This window comes from Papio anubis, chromosome X, assembly GCF_008728515.1.
Source record: "Papio anubis isolate 15944 chromosome X, Panubis1.0, whole genome shotgun sequence".
Classification (NCBI taxonomy): domain Eukaryota; kingdom Metazoa; phylum Chordata; class Mammalia; order Primates; family Cercopithecidae; genus Papio; species Papio anubis.
This window is the reverse complement of record NC_044996.1, coordinates 98,761,636-98,773,186: the sequence shown is the minus strand read 5'-3', so window position 1 is coordinate 98,773,186 and position 11,551 is coordinate 98,761,636. Positions and strand designations below refer to the sequence as shown.

The 11,551-nt window shown below is 42.7% G+C and overlaps 1 protein-coding gene and 1 pseudogene across 2 annotated transcripts in view; both read right to left on the bottom strand.

Moving 5' to 3' along the window:
* Nucleotides 1-4,154: 4,154 nt before the first annotated feature.
* SLC9A7 (solute carrier family 9 member A7) overlaps nucleotides 4,155-11,551 on the bottom strand; it is a 110,774-nt gene continuing 103,377 nt past the window's right edge. Inside the window, exons 11-12 of one of the 2 annotated variants that reach the window (XM_031660949.1) lie at nucleotides 9,950-10,061; nucleotides 4,155-4,596 (exon numbers count right to left, since the gene is read on the bottom strand). In XM_031660949.1, the coding sequence (XP_031516809.1) occupies nucleotides 4,421-4,596; nucleotides 9,950-10,061 (288 nt within the window). In that variant the 3' untranslated portion in view covers nucleotides 4,155-4,420. Of the gene's footprint in view, nucleotides 4,597-5,890; nucleotides 6,799-9,949; nucleotides 10,062-11,551 lie in introns of those variants that run through there. The other variant, XM_031660950.1, reaches the window with a different exon arrangement.
* Nucleotides 6,850-9,936, bottom strand: LOC103880722 (annotated as a pseudogene).

Here is an 11,551-nt window from a genome sequence, read left to right as displayed (position 1 = left end):
TACAGGCGCCTGCCACCATGCCCAGCTAATTTTTTGTATTTTTAGTAGAGATGGGATTTCACCGTGTTAGCCAGGATGGTTTCAATTTCCTGACCTCGTGATCCACCCACTTCGGCTTCCCAAAGTGTTGGGATTACAGGCATGAGCCACCGCGCCCAGCCTTGTGTCTTTTTTTGAGACGGCGTCTCTCTGTCACCCACGCTGGAGTCAACGGCACGATCTCAGCTCACTGCAACCGCTGCCTCCCAGGAGCAAGCAACCGTTCTCTTGCCTCAGCCTCCCGAGTAGCTGGGACTACAGGCGCCTGCCACCATGCCCAGCTAATTTTTTGTATTTTTAGTAGAGATGGGGTTTCACCATGTTGGTCAGGCTGGTCTCGAACTCCTGACCTTGTGATCCACCTGCCTCGGCCTCCCAAAGTGCTGGGATTACAGGTGTGAGCCACCGTACCCGGCAAATGCTTTCCTCTTAAGATCAGAAAAAGATGAGGATGTCCATTTATACCACTCTTATTCTACACAGTAGTGAAAATCCTAACCAGAGCAATAAGGCAAGAAAAGGAAACAAAAGGTTCACTGGTTGAAAAGGAAGAAAAAAAAAACTGTCGCTATTTACAAATAACATGATGGTCTATATGGTCTATGCAGAAAATTCCAAAGAATCTACCAAAAAAAAAAAAAAAAAAAAAAAAAAAAGGACCAAAACACTTTCAGAGCTAAAGAACGAATAAGTGAGTTCAGCAGTAAGGTGACAGGATACAAGTTCTAACAAAACATGTACAGGCCATGGGTGCTGAAAACTGCAAAAGTCGAATGAAAGAAATCAAAGAAGATGTAAATAAATGGAGAAATACATCATGTTCATGGATTAGAAGACTCAACAAAATAAAGATGTCAATCTCCCCAAAAATTAATGTAAAGGTTTAACATAATTCCTATGAAAGACCCAGCAAGATTTTTTTTTACATGTAGACAAATGTGTTCTAAAATTTATGTGGAAAGGAAGTAGAATAGCCACAACAATAAAGTGGGAGGAATCACTCTAACTGATACTAAGGTTCACTGTATAACTATAGTCATCAAGACAGTATGGTCTTGGAAGGATAGACATATAAACCAATAGAGCAGTGCAGAAAGACAACCCCATGCATACAGACAACTGATTTTTGACAAAGAAGCAAAATTAATTCAATGGAGTAAGGATAGTCTTTTCAACATATTACGTTAGAACAACTAGATAGCCATTGGCAAAAAAAAAACCCTCAACCTAAACCTCACATCTTATACAAAAATTAACTCAAAATGGATCACAGACTTAAATGTATAGTGTAAAACTAAAAAGCTTTTAGAAGATAACACAGAAGAAATCTTCAGGCCTAAGGCTTGGTAGAGTCCTTAGACATGATACCAAATGCATGATCCATAAAAGAAAAAAAAATGATAAATTATAAATTAAAACTTCTGCTCTATGAAAGACCCTATTAAAATGATCAAAAGACAAGTGCCGGGCGCGGTGGCTCACTCCTGTAATCCCAGCACTTTGGGAGACCGAGGTGGGTGGATCACGAGGTCAGGAGATTGAGACCATCCTGGCTAACACGGTGAAACCCCATCTCTACTAAAAATACAAAAAATTAGCTGGGCGTGGTGGCGGGCGCCTGTAGTCCCAGCTACTTAGGAGGCTGAGGCAGGAGAATGTTGTGAACCCGGGAGGCGGAGCTTGCAGTGAGCCGGGATGGTGCCACTGCACTCCAGCCTGGGAGACACAGTGAGACTCCGTCTCAAAAAAAAAAAAAAAGACAAGCTACACACTGGGAAAAAATATTTGCAAACCATGTATCTGACAAAAGACTACAGTCTAGAATAACGAACTCTAAAAACTCAACAAAGAAACAATCCAATTTAAAAATGGACAAAAGACTTGAACAGATACTTCACCAAAGACATATGAATGGTAAACAAACACATGAAGTGATGTTTAATATCATTATCTATGAGAGAAATGTAAATTAAGACCACAATGAGATATTCCCACATACCTACTGGGACAGCTGAAATGAAAAACACTGACAATACCAAACGCTGGGGAGGATGCTGAGAAACTGGATCCCTCATACACTGCTGGTGAGAATGTACAATGGTACAGCCACTCTGGAAAACAGTTGGCAGTTTCTTATAAAACTAAACACATCTTTACTATCCAGCCCAGAAGGCACACTCCTGGGCATCTATCTTGGAGAGGTGAAAACTTATGCCCATGCAAAAACCTACAGAAGAATATTCACAGTGGCTTTATTTTTAATAGCCCAAAACTTGAAACTATCCAAATGTCCTCCGAGGGGTAAATGGTTAAACAAACTCTGGTACATCCAGAGTTTGGCTGGAGCCACTAATTAGGCAGCAGGGACCAGAGGAGGAATGTGGCAGGCCCACCTTGGAATACTACTCTGCAATAAAACAGAACAAACTTGATCCATGAACAACCTACATGGATCTCCAAGGCAGTTACAAGAGCAAAATGTCAAAAGTCAACTCTCTACTCTCAACGGAAAATTTGGTCCCGTATATGTTTGAGGGGAAGGGGAGAAAAGGATTTATAAAATAGCATGAAAAACAAACACGATTTAATGAGGCTCTGAGCATCCAGAGCATCTACTAGGTAATCAGACAAACAGGAGCAGGAAGTAATCTCAGAGGTCACCAAATGCAAAGATTCTCAACTGTGTGCAGGGTAAACCTTTTTTCTTGCCCTAATTCTGCTACATAGAACAAAGATGGTACCATCTTATGTCTTAAGTTTAAAAGTAAGAGACTGTAAATTTTCTTCAGGTTTATATTCTCAAAGATAGATTCTTTTCCTTAATCCAACCCTTGAGATTCATGCCAGGTAATTGAAATTCTAACCTTCCCAAATTTTATAACTCTTCTTTACAGGCAGTATAGCACAGTGGTTAAGAGTGTGGACTCTCTGGTATGAGCGCCTAGGTTCAAATCCTAGCTTGTCCACTTAAAGCTCTGTGACCTTGGGCAAATTCCTGCTTTGTGCCTCAGTTTCCCCAACTCTAAAATTGAGATAATAGTCCTATCTCCCTTGTTAGAATGTTATGAGAATTATCTTCATATATGCATGGTATCTGGAACAATGCCTGAAACATAAGTGTTACTTATTATTATGACTAACACTGATAAACCCCATACTGGTTCTGCAGACCCACCTGGATCTCAGGCAGGGATACACTAGCCCAGAAATGGTGAAGCTGGCAGTGGAAGTGGCAGTGGCTGGTGGCAGAAGTGGCAGCCCAGGAATCTCTGCCTAACATCTATACGAAAACTCCAGATACAGGAGATGATTCTCTCAAATTTTAGTTTCTTCCCCCCAACTCCAAGGATGACTGGGAGATCTCTGTTCATTTTCTCTCCTCCAAGGTATGTACACTGTGCAGCTGTCTCGGGCATTCTACAGTCTAGAGAATACAAACTAAAAAAGCCAGCAGAGAAAGAAAAACCATTGCCACCGTGTGGCTTTTCAAAGAAGTTTTCTTCACACCTTTGTACTACCCAAGTGTCTTCTTTTTCCGGAACACGGTCACCCTGTGCAGACCTGAAATTGTGGTAAGTGGCCAGAGCACATCCAGTGATGTGCAGCACAACACTTAGAGCTGAAGTGCCCTTGAGATCACCCGGCAGAGCGTCTTCACTTAACGCTGAGGAAACCTGAGGCCCAAACACATGAGAGGCTTGTCTTTAATTCAAGCCAGAGTTGGGCTGTGGGTCTCTTGAACCCTATTTCCAATGACTTCTTTACCATAAGATGCTGGAGCTCACAAACACAATTTGGAATTCAAGCGCTCTTGAAAAAGTCAAACTTGTATCAGTGCTCCTTCTGTCCTGACACAGCTACAAAGCCACAGGCAGAGGACGTCCATGAAACTGCAACAGGTGAGGGTTACCCAGAAAATGTCACCTCTTTTGTACACTCAAGCAAGAAGAGACAGCATACAGCTTCATGCTAAAATAAAACTCTAATTGCCTCTATATCTGGCTGGTGAGCTTATTCTTCAGAGTCTGGATTTCATTTCAAAGGAACATGAAATACTGGACTCTGCCAGGGGCTCTTGGTCTATTTTCTGTCCTGCAGCTTTAAGACTTTTTAAATTTTTGCTCTAATGTCACTGTTCTAGCAAGATCCAGGCACTTCTCATTCTTTGTATGTTTGCACTGACAAAAATTTTTAATGACTCCATTTTTTTTTCTCCTGGAAAACCCCATACTCCAAACTTTTACTTATTGTTTTAAAAAAAATTGTTAATCCCTCCTCACAAACAAAACCAAAGACTGTAAAAGGCTTCCATGAACTAAAGTAGCACATCCTGCACAGGGTGTTGAACATTCTCAGGAGCAGTGACAACTGACATACTCAATTAGCCTTGGTTCCAAACCAACCTGATGTTAAGCCATGACAACATGGGTGTTGTGCCTCCTCCAATGATCCAGACGGTGAAGAACACGATGAGAAGGGTGGTCGTGAACATCATCTGGCGAGCATAGGATGCCGTGTCACGGATGGCCAACGCAAATGCCATTGCTCCCCTGAGGCCTGCGGGGACCAAAGAAGTTCTGCTCATAAGAATTAAATGACAATGTTGTCTCAAAATCCACTGCTGTCATTTGGGGCTAATAAACTCTATTCATTCATGCTTCAGGGGCCAAGTTGTCTTACCTAGAAAGAAGAACCTGAAAGGCATGATTTTCTTTTATTTGATGCTGTCTTTTGCAAAACTCCCAAACACAATGAAAAAGCATCGTACTGCTTTGTACAGCACTTTTTCAGAATAATAACACTCCTATTGCTTAAATGATTCTCCTGCTAGTAACATGAAGTAAAAATAAATATAAATAAGTAATAATAATATAAGCTAACACTGTGATCCCAACACAACCCAAGCACCACACAGTCAATACAAACTTAAAAAACAGGCTAGGTACAAGTATTCAAATTTGTGGAACACAGTTCAGCATTTCCTTAGCAACAGGGGAAACCACACAGAGAAGTGAAAATATAACCCAGTCTACATCAGGGGTGGTCAACTCTTTCTGTAACTGGCCAGATACTAAAGATTTTAGGTTTTGTGGGCCAAGAGGCAAAATCAAGAATATTATGTGGGTACTTAGATTAAAGAGACGAACATTTCCACAAATGTTTATTATCAAAAATCAATAGTAATAATTGAGGCCACCTTGTTGTAATACAGGTCTAATAATGAAAAGAGGGAAATTATTTCTGGAGGGGATATTTTGCTTAACTGTTGTTTCAAAGTCAGTGTTGTCTATCATCAAACAGAGTGCAAACATTCATCTGTATAAGACGTTCTCAGCTCATGGGCTATGTGAAGACAGGCAGTGGCCAGATTTGGCCCAGGGGTTGTAGTTTGCTGATACGTGATCTGCATTATGGATTTTAAGATTAATATCAGCAGTTTAATGTTTTGGAGTTCATCTTTCTAAGCTCTTTTGTTCCTTTCCCATATCATGCTCATAATTTATTTTATAGTAAAGACTGAATCTGGCTGGGTGTGGTGGCTCACGCCTATAATCCCAGCATTTTGGGAGGCAAAGGTGGGCAGATCACCTGAGGTCAGGAGTTTGAGACCAGCCTGACCAACATGGTGAAACACTATCTCTACCAAAAATACAAAAATTAGCCAGGCATGATGGCATGTGCCTGTAGTTCCCTGCTACTTGGGAGGCTGAGGTGGGAGAATCACTTGAATCCTGGAGGCAGAGGTTGCAGTGAGCCGACATGGTGCCACTGCACTCCAGCCTGGAGGACAGAGTGAGGCTGTGTCTCAAAAAAAAAAAAAAAAGAAAAGAAAAGAAAAAGAAAAAAAAAAAGACTGAATCTACAGTCTTTAGTATATATCTAGTATTAATTTTTATTCACCATGGGGAAGATTGTGTGTATAACATGCGAGAGAATGAAAAGTTAGACTTACTATATCTCTTTGTACATTTTTCTACTTTTTGCAATTTCACAATTATTAATATATGTAATCTGAGCACTTCACTACAATTCACTAAAGAAGAGTGACATCAATAAAAGTTACATTGAAAACAAAGTTGATGTTTTCTATTAATCTGTCCTAGTGAAATATTTATACACATCTAGGTCACCCTACAGCCAGCCAGCTATGTCACTGGTCAACATTTAAGCCTCTCAAGGGATGCTGACTCAAAGAAGAAAACTTGGGCATCAGAGAGAGACCACGTAGAATACATTTTTCTTAATTTCACTAGGTAAGCATGGTAAGCAATATGAAAGTGAGACCTCAGGTATTTCATAGCCTTGATGAATGAGTTCCTTTTGATAGGCAGATTTCTCCCAGCATAAAATGTCTTTTATTGGAGATATCATTAAACAGCACTGTACACTTCTCAGCTTTTTAGTACAGAAGCCAATGAGCATATTTAAGTTGACCTAGATGACAGGGTTAGCTCCAACTAATCTTCCTCTTGTCCACTGGCATATTCCTAATATGTACATAGAAGCTTATCACCGTCCTCTTCACCAAGTTCTGAATGTGTCCCTGCTGCTCTTGAGTGAAGCTCAAACTCTTTGGCACAGCACTGGAGCTTCCCTGAGGTCTCCACTCTACCGTGGTGGTTCTCAAAGTGTGGTTTTCAAACCAGCAGCAGCGGCAGCTCAGAAATGTTAGGAGAGCCCACTCCATATCCCCAGAATCAGACAGTGAGGCCCAGCAACCTGTGCTTTAACAAGCCCAATGGGCAATTCTGATGTAACCTAAAGGGTGAAAATTATGAGTTTAGATACAATTCTCCTTTCCAACCTCACCTTCTTTTTTTTTTTTTTTTTTTTTCCTTTTTTTTTGCATATCATTCCTTTCTTATACTGATTTGGAAAAAAAATTTAGTACAGTTATGCTCAAAATGAGTACTGGGCCCATGTGGCAGGGCCAAGTAACTAAAACATGATTCAGAAAACAGGCAGTGAAAGACACACTTGGACATGATCAAGAGGCATTTCACTGCCATGAAACAAGGCGGGGCAGGGATTCTAAAATACACAGCAGGAGGCACTCCTACCCCTTTCAAGTCACGGAGCTTGTGCCATATTGGTATAAGGAATGGTTTATTTTTTGATGATCACATGTGGGATTATTTCAACTGCCACTAGAAACCCCACAAGGACTTTTGTTTTGTATTATTTATACACTTCATTTTTGTCAAATAAATGCAACAGAAACTTAATTCAAGATTGATCCCACCCATCAAGTAGAGCCGGCCCCTCTGGGGTCAGGAAGGAAACCGTTTTTTTGTTTTTTGTTTTTTTTGTTTTTACATCACCATGCTGGTTACATTTATCTTCCACTGGAATGACTAGAGCCCTCCAGGCAGTGGCCTGACTACAGAAGAACACAGGACTGGCTCCTGGGGGCAAACAGGCTCTCTTGCTTCTCCTCTTTGGCCGTGCCTTAGCATGGTTCCTCCCTATCTCCTACTCAAGCAGGTCCTTAGTACACAAAGCTCTGGTAAAAACCCAAGTCACTACCTCTCAACTCTTTTGGATAAGGGGAGTTTTCCCTGGGCTTGGACTGAGAAGCCGTGCCCTCCCTGGAGGTGCTATCTTGACTAGATTGTGTGAAGACAGTGGGTGCAGGAGAAAAATGGCTGAAATGAAAAATGGGAGTCACTGGTACCCATCTGCAGCTACAACTTCAGATGCCTACAGATGTGGTCAGTGTGACATGTGCAGTGGGGAGGGAAAGAGAAAGGGATGGGCAAGGCGGGTGTTCCCAGGGAAAGTAGTCTATCCGCTGGCCTTTACCTCTTCACTTTGCCCTGGGCAGCCACAGCTTCCACGGCTTTACACACGGTCTCTTTATCCCCCAGGAACTGCATGCGCCTGATGTGCTTCAAGTTCTTGTCCAATTCATAGACAACGGGAATAGCAGTCGGCAGGTTCCTCTCCGCAGAGAGACCCTGCAGATGCTTGACAATGCCGGGGAGGCTGTTGCCGTGGGCTGTAATCAGTACCCATTTCCCCTCCTCAATCTGGGGAACTATTTCTTCATTCCAAAAGGGCAGAGGTCTGGCAGAAGTGACCTTCAGACCCTCACAAGAGGGTAGCTGATCTTCAGTGAGGTCTACATACCTGCGATCTTTACTGATGCTGCCGTAGAAGGGATGATTGGGCTCTATGAGAGGTGGTGGGACATCACAGGAGCGCCTCCAGATCTTTACCATGCTTGGCAGCAGTTTCTGCTTTATGGAGGTCGGTCAGAAGCCCAGAGTGCCACTCATTAAGATGCCAAGTCCTCACTACGGGCAGCCACATCAGGTCAGTGGCATCTGGCACTGTCCAGAGGGCCCAGATTGCTCTCTTCTGCACTGAGGTAAAGCAGATGTTGAACTTACAGCCAGCATCTTGCAGTGCCTGTCTACCTCACTTCGCCTCCTTGTGGCCCCCGGGCTCAGGGAGTGTCCTTCCAGCCACTGAAGCAGTTCTCCAGGTTCCAGGCACTCTCCCCGTGCCAGATCAGCCACAGCTTGTAGGCGGCAATGGTGGTCAACCTCACCCTCTTTCTGAATTACTCCATGTATCTGACATTTAAACCAGACTGCTGCCCTTCCCTAAACAAGCCAGGCATGCCAATGCTTTTCTGCCTTCCCAAACTGCTGCTTCCTGAAATTCCATTCTTCCAAGCCTAGCTAAAAGGCCACTCCCTTAGTGAAGATGGCCCTGAGCCATTCTCTTCTTGTCCACATTTCTTTCAGACCTCTTTTGTGCAATTCACCAACCTCTCTTGGAAGAAAATGAAGTCTTTGTGTACCTGCCTCCCCTCAGCAGACTGTGAGCTCCGTGAAGGAGGCTGGCCTTTGCATCCTCCACAACCTAGAGCTGTGGCTTATGAAAAGAGGATGCTCAATAAATGTTTGTCAGAGTAAAAGGAAATCATCTTAGAGGACTGTACCTGTATCTAAGTTCAGAGGCAAGCTAGTGTGAGACAAAATGACTGCTTTACTGAGCAGTGCCTGTTGGTTTGATTTCACTATGACTCTGTGAGCCCCCCAATAACTACTGCATGGCAGTAATGGTGGCTGCAACTCACTCTCTGTCTTAAAGGACAGAGGTGCCTTTAAGGGTCACAGTAGCCTTTTGCAACTAACTTCTTCTCCCTCTGTTCTGCAGAAATGCTCTAACTTGGGTCTCATTTATATAAAGCTGACGCTTACCACCCTCACTGCATCATCCACTCATGCCAGCTACTCTCTCCTTACTCTACTTCCACAGCTTTCTTTATTGTCCTTTGTCCCCTCAGTGGCTTCTCCACACTTCTGAGCTTTACAGGGAAAAGGGGGGGCATGCGGGAGACAGTGCCAATTCAGCAGGATGATCACAGCTATTAAATTCCAGTGTTGGGTCCCCCTTGCTTACATGAGTGTATTTTATTTCTTTTGCTCCACAGAAAGTTAGAGCTGGGGGACCTCAGCTAATTAGTTCAATTTCATTATTTTACAAGAGAGGATACTGCAGCTGGGAGGTGCTGAGTGACTTGGCCAGTGCTCTTTCTCATCAGGAGCTCTTTTCCTTCTAATTCTAGACCTGGCGCCCTTCAGGAAGCTTAAGGGTTATGAAGATCTTCTAGAAAACAATCAAGCACTTTAAACACCATATCTCCAGGTCCCTTGAGTGGTAGTGATGAAATAGAAATGCAAATAATTTAGGGGAGAACATTCACATTTGGTAGTATGGTTTGCAAAATCAACACTAACTCAATTGAACATGTACATCTGTCTATTCCTCACTGCAGGGGATACAAAACCAGAAACTTGAATGCTTGCCTTTTTATGAACCTTATCAATTATATTTTAATCATATTCTTGTTACCTGCTGAATAAAACTCACTTTCTTTACACTTACGCCTTTTTACCTGAAAACATCATCATGTGTTGAAAATTCCAGCCAATCTTATGCCTTCTGCCCAAGTTGAGGAAGAAGGAAAGTGGGTAGATGTGCGCAGCTCTGCCCAGGAAGATGGCAACCTGACCACAGGTGGAGGTTAAGGGCCCAACAGTTTCCAGAATGGCATTCCACACAGCCTCCGGCTGAGCAGAGAATTTTAGGAATGCTGTGATGCCTCATTATAGTCCAGAGAGCTGCCCAAAGAAGCCCGGCTATCTAGTTTCTCTCTAGACAAGTTTCTCAGCAACAAAATGGGAGTAGTTTGGCTAAGCTTCCCCATCTCCTGATTCATAGAGATCATTTCTAGCTTGTGAAACATACTGTTGTAACTTCTTGATTTAATTCAACTGGTATCTATCTATCATCTATCTATCTATCTATCTATCTATCTATCTATCTATCTATCTATCTATCTATCTATCTATCTATCTATCTATCTAAATCTATCTAAAAAGGAGTCCAGAAATAAGCTAAAGTACCACGGCAGGAGAGGGCAGTTGAGAGAAGCAAACAGTGTCTGTTGGGCTCTACTAAAAGAAAAGGCACTAGAAGAAAAAAATTGCTAATCCTGCAGTCAAACTATAAAGAAAAAGTTTGCTGGATAAGTGCTCGCAGGCTTCATTTGCAAGTAAACATCAGAGATTTTAATGGCCAGAAAGAGCCTGCAAATAAGAGGTGGGGAAATTTAAAATATTCATAACACTAAAAGACATTCAGATCACTCACAGGAATGAACCCAGGGAGATATTTCTCTACCTAAGTAGCTCAAATGTCTTTTGGAGATGTAAGAAATGGAAAAGGAAGGTGGAAAAAGGAACTCTGTTGTGGAAACCAAAGAATTCAGGGAAACTGGTCCTTTGTCACTTCTGAGTTTAGAACAGTGCCCAGCTGAGAGAGCTGCACACTCCCCTGGTCAGAGAAGGGAACGCCTGTGGGAGCCAGAGGAACAGGGAGCTTCCGTTTTGGCAAAACACCAGCTGCAGGAGCTGCAGCTGTTTCAGACAGAAGCCAGGGCGGAACTATCTTCTCTGTCTCCTGCAGGGTAAAGCACTGCCTGTTTTTCTTCCGTTTTCTTTCTGTTTTGTTTTAAGCAGAAAGAACAAGGTAATGCTTACAAAGTACATTCTATCCCAGAAGAGAAGCACAAGTCCTTAAGTGGTAAGCAGCAGTTAGGATCTGCAGAGGACCTGGCTTGGCCTCTGCCAGGCCCTCATCTGTAAACAGGGCTGTACTCTCACTATCTCTCACAGGATGTCATGCTAGGAATACAAATCAAAACAACATGCAAGGTCTTTCTCAAAAAAGAATAAAAACACTGGTCTTGCAGATTTTTAGCTATTAGTCTGGTAAGCATGGAAATCCAAGAAATGAGCCACCGGTTTAAGCGTAGGAGGCTCTCACACTAACCAGTATTGCATTAGGCCACTGTCACTGTCCAGCAGCTTGGTGAGTGTCAGTCATTCCTGCACAATAAATTAAGCCCAGAGAGAAAAACACTCCTTTTTGGCCAGCATTCCAAAATCTAAGGATAATCATGAGGCCTCAGAAAAGGCAAATGTGCATGTCCAGC